Source organism: Myxocyprinus asiaticus, chromosome 26 (genome assembly GCF_019703515.2).
Source record: "Myxocyprinus asiaticus isolate MX2 ecotype Aquarium Trade chromosome 26, UBuf_Myxa_2, whole genome shotgun sequence".
NCBI lineage: Eukaryota > Metazoa > Chordata > Actinopteri > Cypriniformes > Catostomidae > Myxocyprinus > Myxocyprinus asiaticus.
The window spans coordinates 16,272,427-16,295,770 of NC_059369.1; the positions used below are offsets into that span (position 1 = coordinate 16,272,427).

Genomic DNA, 23,344 nt, shown 5'->3' on the forward strand with positions numbered 1-23,344 from the left:
ATGTGGCTGGAGGATCTTATCCATTAGGCACTGGAACATGGCAGGAGCCCCGAACAAACCGAACAGAAGAGTGATGAATTGGTGTAATCTGAACGGTGTGGAAAAGGCTGTTTTTTCTCGGGATAATGGAGTTAAGGGGATCTGCAAATATCCCTTAGTTAAATCCAGTGTTGAATAAAATTGAGCCACGCCCAACCAATCGAGCAGTTCTTCAATTCGGGGCATTGGGTACGGGTCAAATTTAGACACTGCATTGACTTTCTGGTAATCAACACAGAACCGGACTGACCTGTCACTCTTAGGTACAAGAACAACCGGGCTGGCCCAATCGCTGTGCGATTCTTCTATTAACCCCATCTCGAGCATTGCTTCTAATTCGTCCCAAATCACTTTTTTCTTATGTTCGGGCAAGTGATACAGCCGACTGCACACAACCACTCCCGGTGGGGTCTCGATATGGTGTTGTATGAGGTTAGTACGACTGGGAAGAGGAGAGAACACATCCGCAAACTCGTTTTGCAATTTGGCCACCTCCGTGAACTGGGATGGTGAGAGGTGGTCTCCACAAGGGACTGGGGTGAATGGGTTGGCTTTGAACTTCACCTCCGAACCGAGCATCGCCCTCTCCAGAACTACCGTCGCCATGGACACGGGGACCACCTCTCTCCATAATTTAAGGAGGTTGAGGTGGTAAATTTGACGTGCTCCACCTCTATCCGTTCGCTTAATCTCATAATCGAGATCCCCGACTCGCTGTGTAACCTTAAAGGTTCTTTGCCACTTGGCGAGCAATTTTGAGCTCGATGTGGGGAGTAATACAAGTACTTTGTCTCTCGGTGCAAATTCCCATGGCTGGGTACCCCTATTATACAGCCGGCTTTGTGTCTCTTGAGCTTGGAGCAAATTTTGTTGTGACAACTGACCCAGTGTGTGTAGCTTCGCTTGAAGATCAAGGACATATTGAATTTCATTCTTGCTTTGAGAAAGTCCTTCCTCCCACGCCTCCCGTATGACGTCAAGCACCCCGCAGGGCTGCCATACAGGAGCTCAAAGGGGGAAAACCCTGTCTAGGCTTGCAGGACCTCCCTGACTGCAAATAATAGGGGTTCCAGCCATTTGTCCCAATTCCTAGCGTCCTCTTGCACAAACTTGCGAATCATATTTTTCAGGGTTCGATTAAATCGTTACAACAGACCGTCAGTTTGCGGGTGATAAACGCTGGTGCGAATTGATTTAATCCCCAGCAATTCATAAAGTTTGTGTAGTGTTTGTGACATAAATGTTGTGCCTTGGTCGGTGAGGATTTCTTTCGGAATCCCCACCCAGGAGATAATTTTGAAGAGTGCCTCCGCAACACTGTGTGCTGAGATGTTGCGTGTAGGCACTGCCTCCGGATATCGCGTTGCATAATCCACCAGAACTAATACAAATTGATATCCACGTGCTGACCGTTCTAATGGCCTGACGAGGTCCATACCAATTCTTTCGAAGGGGACCTTGATTAATGGTAATGGGCGCAATGGCACTCTTGGGGTGGCCTGTGGATTCACCAGCTGACATTCACGGCATGCCGTACACCATCTGCGTACATCCTCATGAATGCCCGGCCAATAAAAGTGGGCCATTAAACGGTGTAGTGTTCTTTCTTGCCCTAAGTGATCTGCCATAGGATTGTGGTGGGCCACCTGGAGAAGTGTTTCCGGCGGCCCCTCGGGACTAATAACTGGGTTGTATTTTCATGGGTTTGAGTGTCCTGCGTCACTCGATACAACCGGTCCCTAATAATTGAAAAATACGGATATGTGAGGGCGACGTCGGGCTGGAGCTGCTGGCCATCGATTACTCTCACTTGGTCAAAGGCATGCCTAAGGGTTTTGTCACGTGAATGCCCTAAGGACGGGAATGCCGGAGGATTCCCCTCCTAGGTAAGTCTGATTCTGAGCAGACGCAGACGGCCCCGGCTCCACCTCCCCAGCCATCGTGTCACACATCACACGCTGTGTTTTTGGTTTGCAGGACCTATCCACACACAACGCTTTTAATAATCGTTTAAACCCCGGCCAATTAGTTCCCAGAATCAGTGGATGGGTGAGGCGGGAATTAACCGCGGCCTCCACTCTATGCTTTACTCCCCGAAATTGAATAACCGTAGTCACTACCGGGTATTTGTGAACATCCCCATGCACACACCTCACCATCACCTTGTGTTTTGTACCCAAAGCCCCGTCATGAACCAAGCTGTGGTGGATCGAGTTTTGATTACAACCCAAATCCACCAGGGCTTGGTATGTACGGCCCTTAATTTTTACCGGAATCCTGTACATCCTTGCTCGACAGGGGGCAGACTGTGGTGTGTCGGGGACCTGAATCCATGTCTCCACCCCCGTTACTGGATGCCGTTCTTGGATGCGACCCCGGCTCCCCGCAACTCTGACAAACCGGCCCAGGCTTCCCGGCTGCACCCATGGCAGCGGACACATCAACCTGGGGTGGACGACGGAGAGGGGTAGGGGTGGGGGCCAGCGCATAGTGCAGCCCGCTAAGGCAGGGCGCGGTTTGGGTGGAACCACTCCCCGTTTCTGGGGAGCGGGTATAGGGTGAGAGGGAGGGGCAAGAAAAGGAGGATGAAAAGCAAAAGGGAGAGAGTGAGAGAGAGAGAACTGGACTGCTTGCCAGCTTCCTGGTAGGCCGCCATGTAGGCTTCGGCCAGCTGGATGGCATCATCCACCGACGTGGGGCGATGGCACTGGTCCCATTCCGCTGTTCCTCATGGCAGGTATACTGTCAGCTGCTCCAGCACCATCAGCTCAATGACATCTCCCACGCCGGAGCCTTCCCTGGCTAGCTCCCATCTTTGGCAGGCATCACGGAGTTGCTGGGCAAATGCGAACAGGTGGCCGGCGTTGCTCAAGTTGAGGGAGCGGAACCACTGGCGATGTTGTTCGGGGGTGCGGCCAACCCGTTGCAGAACAGCGGTCTTCAGCTTGGTGTAATCGAGGCGGTCCTCAGCTGGTAGTTGCTGGGCCGTGAGCTGGGCCTCCCCGGAAAGCAGCGGTAGCAGGTAGAGGGCCCATTGTGTTCGCACACAGCCAGAGGTGGTGGCTAATTGTTCAAAGAGGCCCACAAATGCCTCCGGATCGTCCTGAGGGCCCATCTTGGTCAGGAGCAAGTGCGGCTTCATCACTGCCTCCGGGGGTCGCGGCGGAGGATCCGTCTGGGCCTAGCCAGATCCGAAGGGCCTGCCGATCCTCGGCCTGGGCTTGGAGGAGCTCCCAGAAACGTAGCTCCTGAGCGAGCAGGGCTTGGTGATGGGACTCCTGGATGCTAGCCTAGGCGCAGATGACTTCGTCCAGTGGTGAGGTGTCCATGGCGACCAATCTTTTTCCTTATCCCGGGTTTCGGCACCAGTGTAGACATTCCAGCAATAAGGAAGCAGGAAGCAGGGTTGCAGTACAGGTAAGTCAGCTGTTTATTCAGCGTTTTCAGCTTCACAATCAGAGTTTTGGCTTTTCAACTTCACAATCGACGTGTACCCTTTAGCTTCACAAAAAACATACACTTTAGCTTCACAATAAATAAACACTTCAGCTTCACAACTTCGGGTTTCTCTGTCACTGACTCTCTCTCTCCCTCCCTGGCATTCTCAGCTGCCTTTTCAAGCCCATCTCCATCGTCACTGTATCGAAACACAGGTGTTACGTATCATTAATCTCCAGGTGATGGCCCTTACCGCTTCCTCTCTTCCCAGTGACAGACACATGATCACGTCCCGCTCCACAGTCTATTTCACAAATAAATCTCTATTGCCTTTTCCAGCAGTCAAAATGGGCAAAATTTGCAGGTCCATTTCAACAAATCCATTCCTTCCCACTAATTTCAAACAATTTGTTGCAGTGTTTCAGGGGTTTAGGATGGTGCTGTAACAGTTATTTCTGCCATCTAATATTTTTGTAGAAAATAAAATCCAATGGGTCTTTTACCATTGGGGGGCCTTTAGCCCCAGGTAATGGTATTGCCTGTTCAAAACTGTAAATTAAATGTTTGAGAGGAAAGTATGCATGCAGTACCCAGTGAAACAGGTGGGGAAGCTAGAAAACAGTATGGGGCTAAATTTGAAAGAAGTTGAAATATTTTTAGGTCAAACTTGATTAATATATGTAAAAACAAATAAAAAATTTAAAGTTGCATAACATCCAGAAAGTCTTCAGGTAAAAGGTCACATTTGGCTCTTCCCACACGGGTCAAAATTGACCCGTTAAGACAATGGAAGGAACAGTTTGTTTTAAATAGTTATTTCTCTTAAACATTTAAACACAAAAATAAATTTGCATTTTATTTAGTTTGTTTTGATAGTCTTGGCATAGTCCAAACATTTGGTTCCGGTACCAAAAATGATGCAGTATTTATAACATATTCTTTACCTGTACCTGGTCAAAAATAAGCCTAAGACAATAGGAGGGTTAAAAGAGTTTTTTTTTAATTTATTATTTATTTATTTTACGTAAAACGTTTATTCACAATATTTATTCGTTTACAGCGTTTCGGTCAAGGAACAGAACCAGAGAAGTTTAACGGTGGTGGACAAAGCATTTACTAGCAATTCTGGTGCCTTTCTTATATGTGCCTTTCTTTCATGGCCGTGGATTATGATAATTGTGAATGAACGTGCACAAGCCCACTATTTACGCATGTTTGTTTTCACTAACACACACACATTTAACAAACAAATCTGGGGTGTACGCAGTGTTTGTGAATCCGGAGGAAAGTTTTCAGGAAGGTCCATTATTACTCACAATTTCCTCATATATTTACGAAAGTTTCATGAATGAGGCCCATTGATTTTAGGATAGAATGATATAATTTCATCCATATTTTAATTGCCAATTTTATTTGGCCGAACTGTGATTTAATGGCTCTGTCTCTCTCTCTCTCAAAGGCTAATGGTGATGAGGAGTCAGTGAAGAGCATTCTGTCGGTTCCAGAGAATCGTATTCTTGTGAAGAGGATGTTGATCAAATGTGCAGATATTTCAAACCCCTGCAGACCGCTGCAGCTGTGCATCGAATGGGCCGGACGCATTTCAGAGGAGTATTTCGCACAGGTGCTGCGTTTGTGTTTTTGTGTGTGTGTGTATACAGTATGCTTAATAGGCTATAGTTTTCGAACAAATTTGTCTCCAGCTAAATCTGACTAAACCCCTTTGAGGACATTGGGGATATCCTCAATTAGAAAAGCAACTTGTAAATGAATTAAAAAATGTTTTTTTTAATGTGCGTCTGTTTGTGTATGCATGTGTATATGTGTTTAATCTCTCTGTCTCTCTCTCTCTCTCTCTCTCTCTGTCTCTCTCTCTCTCTCTCTCTCTCTCTCTCTCTCTCTCTTTAGACCGATGAGGAGAAGCAGCAGGGTTTGCCGGTGGTGATGCCTGTGTTTGATCGCAACACCTGCAGTATTCCTAAATCACAGATCTCCTTCATTGATTATTTCATCATGGACATGTTTGACGCCTGGGACGGTAAAGAAAAACCTGCACACTATATACTCAAATTAAACTTACAATGTACTCTCAGTATATTCACTTTATACTTATGGTGATTGTGTTGTTTGTATAAAATTAAGGAACATCATGAATATTATGGTAATATTAATGTGCTTTTTACTAACATAGTTAAGCTGATTAAGGACTAGCAGGTTGGTTTTGAGTCTCACTTCTTGTGAGTTTGAGAGTTATGTCAAATTTGTTAACAAATCGTTCTACTGAGTTGCTTAATTCCAAGCTTGTATATTGGTCACAATCAGAGTTGAGAAGTGTGATTTGATATTATGCATTAGTTATTTCAATGAATCTGTTCAAATCACTGATTCGCCATCAATCCAGCAGTGATTGAAGTCTTTATGTGGCATTCGAAATGTTTGAAGTTTTAGTAAAAATATATTAAGGTAAATATTGCTGTCTATATATTGTACTTTTGGTGTAAAATGAAAATGACAATATATGACTGGATTATCTTTTACTTAATTTTTACTTTGAAACATTTAGAATCTTCTTGGGTGCGACATCTGTTTGGTTGAAATGATGGAATAAATTCTGTTTTTTTTTTTTTATGTGATGTTTTGTGTCTCTGCAGCATTTGCTGATCTGCCGAATCTAATGCAACATCTGGACAACAACTTCAAATACTGGAAGAGTCTGGACGAGAGGAAACTACGCAGCCTACGGCCACCGCCTGAGTAACACACGCGAGCACATGCAGCAAGGACGAGCTTTGTTTATGTGTGAGCGGCTGTCATCACAAGGGACATAGAATGGTCATGACAGGACGACACGCATGTGAATGACTGATGAGTGTCTCACATTTGGGAAGAAACACTAGCGATCAGCTCTACACCTGTCTAACTCTCTACTGTCTGTCTGCTTTCAGTTCTTCACATGTACACACACACACACACACACACACACACACACACACACACACACATACATGTATACATGCGCGTGTAGAGCGACAGAAACACGTCTGCAGAGCTCTGTTTATTTTGTTTTCTATAATAAAATAATGATGAGAATCATGTTAACTAATAAATACGATTAAAAAGAACTATAAAACACCAAAGTGATTGACATAAATAATAATCTTATTCTTATCATCTGTAGTTAATATCTGCAGAGAGAGGAAACATTAATAAAATATAAATGTTTTTATTTTCTTATTGAATGATGCCATTTGAATCTTCCTGTTGCACTGTAGACGTGTGTGTGTGTGTGTGTGTGTGTGTGTGTGTGTGTGTGTGTGTGATGCATTGCTCAGAGCCACAGTGGAGAACTGCTCTGCTACCTGCGATAACACTGTTCACCGCATGGCAGTAATCTGTGAAAATATTCAGACTTGAAGGATTTTCCTGCAGAGATTTTTTTTTATGTGGCCGATCTACTGATGACTGCTGCCTTATTTTATATGCTCTATTTATACAGCTCCAGCGCACTGCTCACCTGCGATGGACACCTGCAGTTTTTAACACACTCATGTTATATGAAGTAAATCTCAATATTTTTATAGATAATAAATTTTACACTGGAACGCTGTACAGCAGAAGCACCTGTGTGAAACGGATCATAATTTCATCCATGTTATTTTTGACACGTGGTATATCATCAGTCTATGTGTCTGCAGCGGAACGCGTCTCATCACGAGTTCAGATGTTATTGGATCTTTGGTTCAGGAAATGATATGCGACTTGAAATCTGCGACACAAACGCTGCATAAGAGAATTGGAATCTCTGTCTCTTCATCAGGGTTTTTGTTTTTGTTTATTCAGATTCATTCTGTATGTCAGCACAGAGTTCATGAGTCAGTGTGACACGGATAAAGCTGCCTTGCATCATGTTTGTGAAGCAGCTCACAGGTTTTACTCATGACCTCTATCATAAAGCTCAATATATGACAACATGTGTGTGCTTCATTTATTACACAAATAGTTCTCAGATTTGAATGAATCTTCAGCATGTCTTCGTCAGGGTTACAGAGGTCACGTGCGTTTTTTTTTTTTTTAACCACTGTAAACAATTGATTTATTTAAAAAAAAAAAAAAAAAAGAAAACCTTTTAGTCTGGGCTGGATAATTTTCATCACTTTGAAGAGATTCACCCAGCCAGCCTCTAATATTAAAAAAAAAAACGTTTTCCACTCATTTAGATGTTTCTTAAACAGTGTTATTTGTACCACTCAGAGTCCAATGTCTGTGATGGACATCAGCAGTTGCTTGTATTTGTTTTTGCTAAACCACAAGCCTGATTTTCTCCCAAGATTGCTTCTGTCAAAGAACAGAAAACTTGTCACATATTGAATGTCATTAAAGTTTCAAACAGCATTGCAGCAGTCTGAAGTGTTTAACTCAGGTCAGCTGCTGCAGTGCATTCTAAAGCTGTACACAGTCCTTCGCTTCAAGGGTTCTTTACAGTAAAGAACCCTCTTCATATCATGAAGCATTTCTGGATTTGTTGGTTCTTCAGTTGCTATTAAAAAAGGTTCTTGATGATACATTAGGCCATAAGGTTCTTCAGTTCATTGTACTGGTTTCTGGGTTCTTTGAAGCACCAGTAAATACAGAACTTTACCAGGTTCTCCCATTACATCAAACTGTAGAACCCTTTTTGGTTTCTACACCGTGAACCCTAATGTTGTCATTATTGGAAAAATCAAGTTGTCTTAATTAAACATTACTTATTTTAGTGTTACTAACTCAAACGATTGAGTACATTTGAGGATATAATTGAGGATACAGGGAATACCCATAATCCCTTGCACTTGAATTATGGTTCCTTGGTCAAAGGGAATTATGGGGGCATTTAAACAGTTGTCATAAAGAATTGATAGAGGTTTTAGCTCTGATTTGTTGCAAAAAGTCCTTTTGTGTGATGACACCATTAGGGACATCAGTGTCCCCTTTGGTCAGGTTGGACCCTGTTAGCTCTATTTCACTTTGTGCATGTGCAACTGAAGCATATGCATTTCAGTGGAGAATTAAGTTTATGTAATGACTAACCTAGAATCGGTTATACTCTTCTTTATTTGAGCTGTTGTTATTGTATGATCTTAATTTGAGTCAAGTCAACTAAAATTATTGAGTAGAAACAACAATATTTAAAAAGAAAATCTAAATTACGTCTACTTGCATCTAATTACCTTAACTTAAATAGTTAAGTTAATTCTATATGAACACCAAGTTAAGTGAACTCTATTAGACAAGTTTTGGAGATGCCATTGAGTTTACTCAATCAATTGAGTAAAGTTAACTTATTAGGGTTTTCAGTGTATTGAAACCTTTACTTTGAAGTGTGACAAGTAAACAAAGTCTCCTGTTATTCTAGCAATGCAGGTTTGGTCCAACAAGTTCATCCTGATCGGTCAGGTGAGTTTGTGAAGCTATGTGAAGTGTTGCTTGTGTGGTGGGCTGATTGAGTTGACATTAAGAATTCTTGTACTTAAATATCTCTTTTCACCTGACCTGATCGAGGATACTGAACAGGACAGCCAGATACTCCAGAAGTATACAACATTCAGTCATAATAACATCATTACCCTGCAACCCTCCACCTGAAATTCAATATAAGCGGTAAACAAAATGCATCTTTAAAAAAATAACAAATATGTCTTAGAATTGCATACTAATTATCACATACAGTATTCCAAGTGCTCATTTTTTAATAATTCAATAACCTATATTAATTTGTAATAGTATAAAATTATATTAAGGCTTACTTTAGGCACTTACAATGGAAGTGAATGGAGGCCAATTTTTGGACGTTCCTATTAACATTTTTATTGATTCATGAACATATAACAAAATAAAAAACAACATATATTCACTGAATCAACATTTAACATTTAAACCCCTAATGCCCCTCTCAAATCACCAAACCCACCCTGACCTCCAACGAACACTACTGTGGTCACAAATAGATATATATACACACACACACACACACACACAAACATAATCATATATAATTAAAACTAAACATCTCTCTCACCAGCCCCTCACTGAGAGTCCCCCAAAAACACCAAATAATTGCCCCACTTCCTGTCAAACAAATTCTGAACCCCCAGCCTTCTGCTTGAAAAGTACTCATTTGTCAAAAGTATAGACAACAAAAGACATAAACAATATGCCTTTTAATATTCCTGTTGTGCTGTTTAAATGTATTTAAGTTCTTCATACTTTCATAATGATCGTTTTCAGCAGAGAGGTAAATCTATAGGGTTATTTTTGTTTCATGTTAACATACAAATGGAAAGAGATTTACAAATAAAAAATTGGTTCACAAATAAATTGAATCAGATCCACAAATAAATGTAAGGAGTTTCACAAAAATTAAATTAATTCACAAATAAAAAGAATGAGATTTATAAATATATGTAAGGAGTTTCACAAAAATAAAGTGAATTGACAAATAAATGAGATTTGCAAATAAATAAAAAAAATATTTACAAATATATTTTTTTAACTCACAAACAACTCTGTCCAGCATTTATTTGTGGATCGCTTCCTGTGCGTTTGCGGATCGCAACACGTATTTGTCTATTTTGAAACAAATCTAGCGTCAAAATGTGTACACAAATCTACAAATAGGCGGACTCCACCCATCGTCTACCCAAGCCAATCAGATAACGGGCTCATTACTCGGACCAAACGTTGCACATTCTATCTTCAAACAATCACGCTTCGTTTTACTATCAGGGCGGGACCAGAGTCACAGAGCTCTCATGAGCATGGAATCAAGCACATACAGATAAGCTCCAAGACTGCAAACATTTAAAGAAATGGACACCATCAGAGGAATACTGTGATTTAAGGTTCATATAATTTTCTCTCGGTTATAAACCTGTGTTGTGTCTTGTTAAATTCGACAGCTGAAAATTGCCCATTTGTAGAGTGTCCTGATCATTAGCTTCATAGCTAACCTGACTGACTGTATGAGTTTCTTGACCGAAATGTGTCATCAAAACCTTTACTCTTAATGTTACATGGCAGATCCAAACAGACACACTACTAGACAGTACAAAAGATCAGTAGTACAGATATTGTCTTTATAAAACATGAATCATATTAGATGATCTAAGGAGCACAAATCATAAATTAATACCCTATATTACACAGTGTACAATATCTGCTATGGCATTAATTTGGTTTCACATTATGTTAATGTATTTTTTATTTTTTTTTAATAATTGAAGTAATATTTAAAAGATTTATATTTTTAGCTCTTAGTGTTATGGCAGACCAGTCCAGTGTTACTCACAATAAATAATTATGTTAACCCTGTAAAACAATGCATGTTTCACTTATTTAGTCAGGAAGTATATGGGCTGTGAGATACAGGAGGACAATAATAATAAAAGAAATCTCATTCTTTTATTTGTGAATTCATTTAATTTTTGTGAAACTCCTTAAATGTATTTGTGGATCTGATTCAATTTATTTGTAAACCAACTTTCTATTTGTGAATCTCTTTCCATTTGTATGTTAATTTGCAACAATTCCATCTCCATATAAATTCCACCTACTCTGCCGAGAAGTGAATGTGAATCGCGCATTTTCTCTCCGTGTTTCATGCGATTGGCTGTTTGCTGCAAACATTAATGTGCACGAGCGCGTGAACTGATCTTACAGTAAACTCGGGATCAAAGTCTGAATTGACAGAGAAAGATGATGAGGAACATCGTGGTTCCAATTAAGACTGATTGGGTACAGGCCCTGATATAAGTAAATCCGAATGCAATCCGTCCCGCTGTAGAGAGTATTTTCAGTTAAAACACAAATGTACAGCCTGAATGCAGATTTAAATCGTCCGTCAAATCACATGTCCTGGTACAAGCAGATCTGACGTCGTTTCAGCTATATTGGTCATATATACAGCAGGCGGCGCTGCGCGCGAGAGAGGGACACTGAACAATTGTGAAAGAAGAGACGTGACTTCCGGTTGAGGCCTCAGCGCGAGAGTGGTGTTTGTGTTTCGATGGTCAAACTATCATTTTTTAAAAAAACAAAATTTAATTGAATGTTGATATTTTGTATTTTAATCAAGTTTTACGCGCATGAAGCTTTAACAAGCGCAGATGGCGTCCGAATCACCGTAAGTATTTGTTTGTGTTCATGTTTCAGCAGTAACTGCGCAAACTTCAGAGTGACTGTCTATTATAAACCCTCACAAAACTACTGTGGTGGTACCATGGTAGTGATCAGACGGTAGTACTAGGACTCTCTCTCTATCTAAAATGTATGTATGGTATTAAGTGGTTACCACATTCCAGTACTCCGATATTTACTGAGAATACAATGGTTGTGCGGTACTGTTAATAAAACACCGGTTTATATGACATGTTTGTGGTATTGTAGTTGATGTTGGAGGGCATGAAGACAGACTCTGTGAGTTTTAGAGTTCTGTTGATACTCGCCTCCTACAGTAAACACGCGTGTGATTAGAACAGGCGGCCAGCTTTCAGTGTGCTGCTGCCTACAAACATCACACACACTATATTTACAGACCTTTGAAGTTATATTAGCAGGTTAAAAAACAGGTTTCACTATATAAGTGATGACATTTTGGCCCTCAAGTGTACCCAGACTTGTTCTAGCTCAAACTTGTCGTACTTTCATGTAGTCACTTCACTTGTGATATTTGTTTTCTGCAGGTGTGTGAGCAGTAGGTGGGATCAGGCCAAACCCCGAGCTGCTGTCCTGCAGGGTGTTGTGGGGAGCGAGGTCCAGGCTGCTCATGTAGCGCCGGTGTCGAGTGCAGCAGCGGCTCACAGCTCCAGCTCAGTGGACACCCCTGACGTACCGGAGCCTCTGCAGGGCGGCGTGGAGCTGGCCGCTGCGATGGCGGCGAAAATTAACGCCATGCTGATGGCTAAAGGCAAACTGAAACCACTTCAGCCACTGCCCAGTAAAGTACTGACCATTCCACACGAACGCATGCCATAATGTTTCATTGCCATTCTCCATGCTCACATGTGTTTTTTGTGTATGCGCGCAGGCTCCGCCCGCTCCTGCTGCTCCTGTCAGCACTGATGAGGTCATCGTTGCTGAAGTCGACATAAATGACGTGCCGCTCAACTGCAGAAATCTGCTCACCAAAGGCAAAACTCAAGAAGAGGTGTGACATCACACATGACATCATTAGCCGCAGTGTGACCATTTGAGTGTGTGAGATCACTCTGTAAACTTGTGTTCATTCACATGTTCTCATTGTGTTGTAGATTCGTCTGTTCAGCGGCGCAGTCATTTCAACTAAAGGACTTTACATGAGTGATGCAGAGAAGAGTAGCAGCGCAGCCCCGTATGTATCTGTACAATAAGTCCTTTGTGTGTGTGTGTGTGTGTGTGTGTGAGCTCTCTAACTCTGTCTCTGTGTGTAGAGCGCGGTCGCTGTATCTTCATGTGCAGGGACGCAGTCAGGAGGAAGTCAACAGTAAGTACACTGTTCTGTCTGTTGTTGAGCAGAGTGTTCTCTTGCTTTCCTAAGTGATCAGACTTCAGATTTCCACCTGGTGGGCAAAAGAAGTCACACAGACCAAAAGCCATATCTAGTGACCAGAATATCATAGGCTGCGTTTGCACTGCAAGACTTAATGCACAGATCCGATCTTTTGACTGTATTCAATTTTATTTTTTTGTCCCGCCTGTTGATATTCATTGAAGACACGACTTGTATCTGATATCTGTGTTTACATTTACTCTCCTGCCCAAACTTGAATGATTCCATTTACTGATCACTTTCACTTATGAGTGCCACGGTTCACCCTTGGGTTATGAATGGCCTTGTGCTATTGAATATTTTCAAAAGTAGGCAAAATTGCACGCAATTAATTAGGCAAAAAAGGCAAAAGCAACTTTTCACTGCTGCCATGGTAAGAACGGCTTAAATGATTTCAACATCGGTTAGACGAGTGTGGCTAAAGACCTATTCGGATGGGATTAGTTTTCCTGACTTATGTCTGTAAAGTCATTATTACTGTGGACATCTGTAATATTTACTGTCAATTCGCATGCACGACATAAGCAATGTCTTTAAAAATCACATAGATGGGTGTGTATACAGCATTTACACACTGCTGTCACATGTAACTGACCTATTAGAAAATGTGTAATGTGCTTATTAATTACACAGGACATATTAAACATTATCATATACTGTATTTATGATTATAAGAAATTGATTGGACTATCTGGCTAAATACAACAGAACTGGTGACATTATCATGCCTGTAATCTTGTATTACACTCTTGAATTAAAAATATGGACAATCCCTTCACATTATGTAATTTTATGTTCCGAAACACGGGGTTCAACACAATTTCCTGCATTCACTCTGATCAAATCATAAAAACTGCTCGTTTCTCTTACATGGGTAAATATTTAATATTTAAAGGGCTCAAGTGCTGGAAAGTGCAGATTTATGGGATTTATATTAATTTCGAACTGGATTAATGTGACATGGGTTAATTTTACAGACCATTTTATAGTAGGTAAAACACGTTGTGATTTTTACCGGCGTGGGAATGTGCAGTCTGGAAAAAGTCTGGGAAAATTACTGACATGACCGATTCGAATGGGATTATAATTACTGAGAAGCTCTAGTAATAATTATATTACCCCACATCCCCATATAAAACTAATTCTGTCTGAATAGTGCTAGAAGTCAGGATTGGTGGGACCAAGTCCACAAGTTTGACTACAGGGAGTGGGTGCAAAATTTCTGCCTCAAGAGAAACTGAGTTTTTGTGCAAGCGTCTACAGGCGCGTCCGCATAAGGACATGCAGTTAAGAAAAGCCAAGGGGAATCAGATATGCGTGTTTAGATGTAGGTCAGATGTCCAGATATCGGATATGTATCTGATTTAAAACCACATTTGAAGGTGGCTCGGATCAAATGCGACAAAATCAGATATCATGCAGATTTTTGTTTGCACGTGTGCAACAATATCCGATCTGTGTCAGATGTGAGTACAAAATCTGATTTTTTTTTGTTTTTTTTGTGACTGTGTAAACACAGCCATAGAAACTTGGGGTGGACTCTTTTCAGTTGAGCCAGTCACCCTAGCATCAGCATAGCAATGCCTTGGCAACTGACACACCATAACATAATGGCAGTTTTTTTTTTACAGAAAATTACATTCATTTAGGTGTTAGTTAAGCTACTGTGTAGTGTGGTTTAGGACATTGAGATTTCACTGTGGGCAAGAGAAACCGGTGGGACCAATGTGTTGACAGTGTTGTTGCATTAAATGGCTTGTTAGAACTAAAACACTATGTATTAGTTGTAATTTATCATGTAGCATGTGGTCAGGACAAGATGTTTGAGTGAAAGTGAACGAAGTTGTTTTCTTTCATCAGAGGCCGTGGCGAGAATAAAAGAGCTGATCTGTGAGGATGTTCTGCGCTCATCAGATGGTCTGCAGCCTCCAGTGATGCCCACCGTGCCAGTGTACCGACACCCTCCCACAGCCGCCGCATCCCTCTCGCCAAACACACGACCCCCAAACACCCCCACCATACCTGCTCACAAACCACCCCCTCCACACTCAGGGGTATGTACATGTGTTTGTGTGTGTGGAGGTTAATGAAGACAGATCTGTGGAGTGTGTGTTTAATAATGTGTGTGTGTGTGTGTGTGTGTGTGTGGAGGTAAAGAAGGCAGGTCTGTTTTGCATGTGTGTGTGGCATGTCTGGTGTGTGTGGAGGTAAAGAAGGAAGGTCTATTGAGTTTAGGAGGTGTGTATCAGCAGAGACCGTACAGTAACAGCAGACCGAACAACTCCATATCCATATAGGTTTAGTCACTCCTACTTATTAATTACTATTTTCCACATTTTGGATAAATAGTAAACTCATCAGAACTATTTAGGAACACAAATGGAAGTATGGGAATTATGTAGTGACTTAAAAATGAAATCTTATGTTTAAGCTTGTTTGTTCAGATTACAGCACTATACAGTCTAGGCATTTTCTCCAGCCATTAACACATTTAGATTTAAGAATTTCATATGCAGGTGCACAGATTCAGTCACGTGTCCAAACATTTTACTATAAGTATGAGTCTCGCACATACACAGTTTGTATAAAGTATGAGAGCTCCTTTAGTGGCGTCTCCGATTCAATTTACTGGAGTTTTAAGGTGTATTCATTAAGCTGTTAAATCAGTGTTCAGAACATTACCTCAAATGACTAGTGTATTCTTGTCAGTCACTGTGTTTACTACAGCAGCCGCTCAGCTCGTGACACTCAAGAATATACTAATGTTCAGGGCTCTGTTCCAGTGTGCAGGGCTCTTATGAGCTCTGCTGGAGAGGTGCTTAATGTACACAAACATTTGCATTTTACAGCTATACATGGAGTTAATTGAAAAGTCTCATGTAAACACACTCACCTCAATCTGTCTGGGTTAACAGTTCAGCTCCCCTGATCTTTGATGTCAGATGAGGCATTTCCATCAAATGGAAGCAGGAAGTGACATTCATATTTTTGCTGTCATCCACTGCGAACTGATCTTTACCCAGTAGCTCTTGTGCTGGGCGTCAGGGTGTGAGGTGTGATGTCATCGGCTGTAGTGAATGACTGTGGCGTCTTATTGGTTGCAGAGTTTTGTGCACACTAAGATATTTGTAGGACTGGACCAATCGAATCCGTCCTTTAATGTGAATGAGCGTGTGGAGGGGCCATCGGGCTCGTACCTGCAACACATTCAGTCTGAGACGGGTGCACGTGTCTTCCTCAGAGGCAAAGGGTCAGGATACATCGAGCAGGCGTCGCGTCGGGAGTCCTTTGAGCCGCTCTATTTATACATCAGGTAAAGCTCCTCTACACAAACAGTCACTGCTGCTCTTTTATACACCGCTTTGGTGTTTTACCATGCTTCTGATATGGTTCGTCTATTGCAGCCACCCAAATGCAGCAGGACTTGACGCAGCGAAGAAACTGTGTGAAAATCTGCTTCAGACGGTGAGTGTGTGCGTGCACCTAAGTATGTGAAAATGTTGAGATTCAGGTACTTATGATTGATTTGAATTTAATGTTGTGTTTTGGTGGTGTTTAGGTGCGTGCAGATCACGCTCGGGTGATGTTGACATATCCAGCCACTGGTTCCACTACAGGTGTGTGTGTGTTATCTGTTCTCTGCTGTTCAGTCGGACATCATTCCAGATGTTTCCTCAAAAGAAAAGACTCTTCTGGTCTTCAGAAATCAGCTTTGCATTCCATTAGACCTGCTGGTCTCAAAAAGCCACTGTGGTATTGGGCCGACACAAAAAAAAAAAAAATAATAATTGCGAGTGGTTGGTGAATAAAACGCAGGGTTTTTTTGTGCGTTTAAATACTACAAGCAAGTGCCGCAACTGTTTAGTGAATTTACTCCTTAATGTCTTTCAGTTCTAGGCCCATATTCACAAAGATTTTTATCTTACCACTAGGAGTTCTCCAAAGAGTTCCTAGCTAAGATTTTTTGCTTAAAAGCTATTCACAGAACTGCTAAGAGCAAGTTTTACTAAGGAAATCTTAAGAGTGAGGTGGAGTTGAACTTGTTGCTATGGATGACATCAACTTTTAAGGAGCAAGCTCTTAAATCATCCAAAGTGATTGGTAGACAGAGAAGCACAATTTGTCAGCAAATTCTTCATAGACAGGCAGCGGGATATATATAGGCCTATCAAATATAATATAGATAGATTTTTATATATATATATAATATTTTTTTTTTTCTTAATATACTTTTTTTTTTTTCGGTTGCTGAATATTTGTTCATCCTGTGTTGGTGCAATTAAATAAGCATGCATCTCGTCTACTCTATCAACTACACCATGTAGCCCTGCAATGGCCATGAATGCTGCCTTATTTTTCTGAAGCGAACACGCATCCACAGGGAAACATACACTATGAATTGTCCGATGATGTGGGGTCTGGAGAGGGCATAAGTAGTTTGATAGATGATTCTGCTGATGTATGACAGAAATTCCCAATGCATCTGCGCAAAACAGTTGCAACACATTTTGCCTGTGGCCAGAGAGCACAAGAGTTGTCAAAATCGGGAGGCCTGGGTAGCTCGTGGTCAGTTGTGCGTGGATGCCGCAGAGAATAGCGTGGGCCTCCGCGCTACGTCTCCGTGGTAACGCGCTCAACAAGCCACGTGATAAAATGCGCAGATTGGCTGTCTTGGATGTGGAGGCAACTGAGATTCGTCCTCCACCACCTGGATTGAGGCGAGTCACTATGCCACCACGAGGACTTGGAGCACATTGGGAAATTGGGCATTCCAAATTGGGGAGAAAAGAGGAAGGGAAAAAAGAGGTCAACCTCTATCTCCGGTGTAATTTGGTTGTTTCGGTTTGTGGGAGAGGTAACTGCATCTCTAACTTTGCAATAATAAAAACACCCTCTCGATTCAGAAGATATATGTATTTTAAAGGTTGGTGTCATAATAACATTCTAAAACATTGTTTTTAATGTGGATTGACGACCGTAGGCGTGCTTTGGATCATTTGTGAGTCACTCTTAGGGATTTAGAAGTCCTCGAGGATTTCTAAGCTGTCGTGGGTTTAAAAGCTACTTTAGCGTTAAAATGCTTCGTGAATCTTAGATGAACATATTACGAGTCCTAAAATTAGGAGTGACACACCCCTGATTTTTAAGAGTTGCTCCTAAATTTCCACGTTAGGAGCTACTTTAGCCTTAAGAGTTTTGTGAATACGGGCCCTGGATAGACCGACACAAAACTAGATCACTTTTTATAATCGGCATATTGGAAGCACCCAGAATTCAGTTGTTATTTTACTGCACAAGTACTCAAGCAACTTTATTGTCCCTGTCCTTTTAAAATGAATTTATTTTATTTACAAATATTTTCTAAGAGTGATTTGGTAGCTATGAATTTTATTGGAGGCACTGAATTCAATTGCTATAGATGTTAGTGTTTTTAAAACTAGTAGTGGAACTTGTAAACAGACTGTGGTGCTCAATGTTTGTTTGTGGGGAGGTTATGAAGTATTGTAGTCAGTTACATAATTCGGCTCAAGGGTTCTCATCTATTCAACTGAGTTCCACCTCTGCCCTCTTCGCATTGGTCCAGTGTTTGTTAACTTAGATGTTTTGTTTTGCAGTTTACCCGACACACGGTTACTCTGCTAATAACAGCTACAGCAGCCAGTCGTGGTTCAGTTACCCATCCAACGGTTACACAAGTACTTACCCACCATTCCCCACTGCCAGTGGATACTGGAGCAACTCCAGTGGACACTGGAACAACTCCAGTGGACTGACTGGCCAATCACAGCTGACCAGCAGTCCGGTGCAGTACCCTGTGTGCTCGCATCAACCAAACGCATTCCTGAAGCAGGTGAGAGCACATGAACACAACTGACCACAACACACACCCACTTACACACTGATGCACAGGTGGCTATGCCAGAATTCACACCCGCTTTCAATAAAAGATTGTGTCTGTGTCAGGATGAGGACATAGTGTCAGATGGCACTGATAGAAGCCCGAGTCCTTCTGGCAGTCCAAAGCAACACGTTTTAGAAGAGAAGCAGAAAACACAGGTGTGTGTGTGTGTGTGAGATGACACAAAGTTCTACATAGTCCCATGTTATAGTATACCAAATTATTTAGTTCTTTAAGCACCATTTTAACACATTTTACCCTGTTTAAGTCATTATGCATATTAAAGACTCATGTGTCTGTGTCTAGGACGAGGCGTCTGCAGATGTTGCAGTAAATGTAGCAGAAGGCCGCAGCTACTCTGAGAGGTGACTATTAATTCTTCACCGGTTCTGCACATTTGTGCTGCATTCAGTGATTGTTTTCTGCATTAGGCGTATAGACACTTTAAATGCAGAAAAGTTTTTGTCTAATTTGAGTAACTGCTGAAGTCTGTGATATAAGGGAACAAACACTGATGCTGTGTAGATGTCTTTTTTGTGTGTTTCTTTTGTAATGGGAGTCTAGAATTCGTACGGGACAGTTATGAACTTTGTCACACTGATCTGAACACTCACTGAATGAATTTGTTACCGAGTTAAGTGTTCAGGCTGGGTTGGGGTTAGTTAAAGTTGGATTGGTTTAAGAGGTGTGAGTAATACTAGGTGTTTTTTTGTTTGTTCAGTACACTGATGCCTCCACCAGTAGCTCCAATCATCAGAAAGAGACCTGCAGAAGAATCCAGCAGACCCCTCACACACACAGGTGCACACACAAATACAAAGTTAATTTGCATATTCTCCCAATGACTTTTCTAACCCCTAACACTAAACTCTTTGCATTTTGAAATGTGAGACATTTAATGACTTTCTGAAGCTGCTGTAGTGTCATTTGGTGTTGTAACCATGATGCACTGATTGACAAGAACACACTGTGATCTGTGCAGATGAGGAACATCTGGTGAAGAAGGTAAAGCTTCCAGACGTTTCCAGCAGCTCCTCTGGACTTGTTCCATATGGAGGTGATTCATCAGATGAGGAAGAGGAGCGCACGCGCTTCACCAATAAGAACACGCTCTAAACACACACACACACACACACACACACACACTCTCTAAATAAACATACACGCGCTACTCAGAAACATGAAGGACTTTTATGGCATAAAGTGTCTGTCAGTGTTTGACAGAAATGATGAGTGACTCTGATGTGAAACTGTTCCTATGGAATAAAACAATAAACCACAGACCACCTTTGTCATTTATTCAGCTTTGTTTGCACGAACACAATCAACCGATTCATGTAAAGCTAATGTCATTTTCTAGTCATTGTTCAGCCAAGTATATTTTGTTGTTCTACAATCTCAGGCTCTTTAGATGGGTGTGTTATGTCATCAGTGCTGTGTGATGTAAGTGGGTGTTGGTGTTCCGGTGCAGAGCATCATGGCTCTGGGCTTGTTCAGCGCAAAACACTGGTGAACGAAATACACCGTGACAGCTGAAGTGCTGCTGAAGCGCAGCATTATAGAACGAAAGACTTCCACGAGCGTAATCCAGAAACACATCGATCCGCAGCGGCTGCACCTTGATATGCATGTCTGGCATCCAACCATTGTGCAAGAACTCCTATTTACACTGCTGTTCAAAAGTTTGAGGTCACATGACTGAAAAGTTTCTCATGATCTTAATCTTTTGATCTGAAGGCATATGCTTAAATGTTTCAAATGAGTTTTGTAGACAAAAATATAATTGTCACCATATTAATTTATTTCATTACAAAACAAATTGTATTTAAAAAAAAGTGTTTTTTTAAATGGATGACTTTGACCGAATAATAAAAGCAGCAAATAAGTGCCCAACATAGATGGGAACTCCTTCAATACTGTTTAAAAAGCATCCCAGGGTGATACCTCAAGAAGTTGGTTGAGAAAATGTCGAGTACATGTGATTTATTTTGGAATTTTATAGTCTCAACATAATTCCCATAGTTCCATTTCTGTTATTACATAGTTTAGATGACTTTACTATTGTTCTAAAATGTGAAGGAAAAAAAAAATTAAAACAAAGAATAAGTGATCCTAAACTTTTGACTGCTAGTGTATGTCTGACAGAGAACAGTAAAGTGTATATTAACCCTCAAATGCAAGCAGTCATACAGATTATGTATTTTCTCTTGATGTTTTTTTAGGAGGCCACTGATTATAAAAATCATGAAAATGTTGCAATATTGTTTCAAAGTTATATTAAAGTCCACACCGTGCAAGTTTTGTAGTCCCTATTAAAGTATATGTTGGGGTGAGATTGTACAACTGTTAAGAGTTCACAGAAACACTTAAGTTTCATGAGTTTCTGGAATGTTCCTGCATGTCTGTGTGTGTCACCTGAGAACATATATCTGCAGCCTGACAAGCTTTAACATTCCTGACAATGTTATGTGAGTTTTGCAGGCTAGGATTCAAACATTTTCCTGCCAAACATTTTGAAATATAGAGCATTTTATATTAAGAAATTTCTCAGTTTATCAGTCCACTGTACTACTTTTGACCTCTGCATTTAAATGTTTGTTGTATTCTTTTCTCTCTCTCCCTGCATCTGAATATGCATACTTAAAGTATATAGTATGCCAAATGAATGGTATGACTGAATCCTAAGTATTTATAAAACACTAGCCTTTGTGCCTGAAATCGCATACTGTCGAGTATGTACTGTATTTGATGAAGGTTGCTCTTCTCAGCCAGTCATACAGTACGTACTTAAGGTATGCATGCGAGTAGTATGAATGGATTCTGGACATACCTCATATGGGGATGTGGGTATTGACCTGTGACCTGAATATACAGTATGACGTAAGAACAGCAACAGTCAAAATAATCTACTCTGGTTTTGTTAAACAAGCCCCATTTAAGCACAATGAACAACTTTCTTGGTATATATCACTGATTCTTGAGATAAGGGACAAAACGTCCTACATAGTTCTATGTTAAAAATCAAGAAATTCATCATAATAAAAATACTGAAAAAGTTAAATCCAAACGGAGGTTTCGTAGGCGCCATGCGAGAGTCGGATGTGTGAACAGTGAGCTCTGCGCACTTTGCTAGTTTTAATAACATTTGTGTCACAAACCGGTGAGATTCGATACACCCTGTTCCTTAATTGTTTTGGAAAGACAATATGTCAAAGAATTCAAAATCCTCGGGCTCTGGAGATATTAAAAGACACTTACGTTCTTGGGCTGATTCCCCTCAGCGGCAGGCCGGAAGCCCCAGACTCAATTCTGACGGTGAACTGAAAGAAAACCAGCGAATTGATGAATGTGTCGGCAATGCTGGCGAAGGTTGTTGCAGACTTGGAGGATCTTACTGTTATACGTCGCTCGATCACTTCCATGGAGACGAAATTCACTGAGGTGGTTATAAGTGTTGCAGACGTCGAGAGACTAATCGATTATCTTGAGTCAACAGAGAGGGAATTAGCTGCTAATCCACTAGCGACCAAGGTGGATTTGGAAAGCGTCTGGGAAAAACTGGAGGATTTGGAGAATTGTAATCGACGAAACAACGTCCAAATTGTTGGAATTCCTGAGCATGAAGAAGGCCGAGATATGGTAAAATTCCTAGACAAGCTCTTCCCGAGTCTGCTTGACATAACAGGCCATAAACTGGAAATTGAGCGAGCTCACAGAGTTCTGGCTCGGAGGTCTGCTGAGGGAGACAGGCCCGATCAATTCTGGCCAAATTTCTGAGAATATCCAATAAATATCTTGTGTTACATGAGGCAAGGAGTAAAGGAAGGCTTTCTTGGAAGAACCACAACATCTTCTTGTTCCCAGACTTTGCGAATTCGATGAGAGAAACATGATCGATTCCAGGAATGCAAGAAACTCTTACATCAACAGAAGGTCACTTTTGCACTGATGTTCCTGGCCAAATTGAGAATAGATAATAAGAATGGCCGCAAAATATTTACATGCCCACAGCAAGCGATGTCTTTCATAAAGACAACTGAGTAAGCCATTTGGTGATTTTCATGTTGTTGTCTACTGGGCCTGACTCACTGAACATTCACTTGACTGTCCGAGGAAAATGGGCACTTTTTTCATTTCTTTTTCATTTCTCCACCTAGCGGCTGGTCAAGGTTTATGGCATTATATTTGTGCCACAATTCTGCGTGCTAGATGATATTTTGAGTGCGCAAAAAATTGCATTCCTGCACATCCAAGAGGATATTCTGAGCACACACAATTATATTTTGAGTGCACAAAAAGTTATTTTCTCAGTTTTGTAAAGCAATGTATCTTCCTGCAAAGATTAATTCATTTTGAGCAAACGAAAATAAAATCTGCACCCGAATAAAGTTTGAATGTGCGCTGAT

At 41.2% G+C, this 23,344-nt stretch overlaps 2 protein-coding genes across 2 annotated transcripts in view; both read left to right on the forward strand.

The window, feature by feature from the left end:
- Window positions 1-6,831, forward strand: part of LOC127417432 (high affinity cAMP-specific and IBMX-insensitive 3',5'-cyclic phosphodiesterase 8A-like) — a 71,660-nt gene extending 64,829 nt beyond the window's left edge. The window contains exons 20-22 of the mRNA XM_051657493.1: window positions 4,937-5,101; window positions 5,386-5,515; window positions 6,129-6,831. Of these exons, the coding sequence (XP_051513453.1) occupies window positions 4,937-5,101; window positions 5,386-5,515; window positions 6,129-6,235 (402 nt within the window). The 3' untranslated portion in view covers window positions 6,236-6,831. The remainder of the gene's footprint in view (window positions 1-4,936; window positions 5,102-5,385; window positions 5,516-6,128) is intronic.
- Window positions 6,832-11,444: 4,613 nt separating this feature from the next.
- On the forward strand, window positions 11,445-20,219 carry LOC127417286 (KH homology domain-containing protein 4-like). The gene is made up of 14 exons (XM_051657198.1): window positions 11,445-11,635; window positions 12,195-12,453; window positions 12,539-12,658; window positions 12,762-12,841; window positions 12,921-12,973; window positions 14,900-15,093; window positions 16,144-16,352; window positions 16,444-16,504; window positions 16,599-16,656; window positions 18,655-18,890; window positions 19,004-19,096; window positions 19,245-19,303; window positions 19,660-19,739; window positions 19,921-20,219. The coding sequence occupies exons 1-14, from the start codon at window positions 11,619-11,621 to the stop codon at window positions 20,052-20,054; spliced, it is 1,653 nt and encodes a 550-aa protein (XP_051513158.1). The 5' UTR covers window positions 11,445-11,618; the 3' UTR covers window positions 20,055-20,219.
- The last annotated feature ends 3,125 nt before the right edge of the window (window positions 20,220-23,344 follow it).

Coding starts and splice junctions, on each gene's coding strand:
- LOC127417286 (XM_051657198.1), top strand. Junction 12,454..12,538: donor TTCAGCCACTGCCCAGTAAA/GTACTGACCATT, acceptor GTATGCGCGCAG/GCTCCGCCCGCTCCTGCTGC. Junction 12,974..14,899: donor CAGTCAGGAGGAAGTCAACA/GTAAGTACACTG, acceptor TTCTTTCATCAG/AGGCCGTGGCGAGAATAAAA.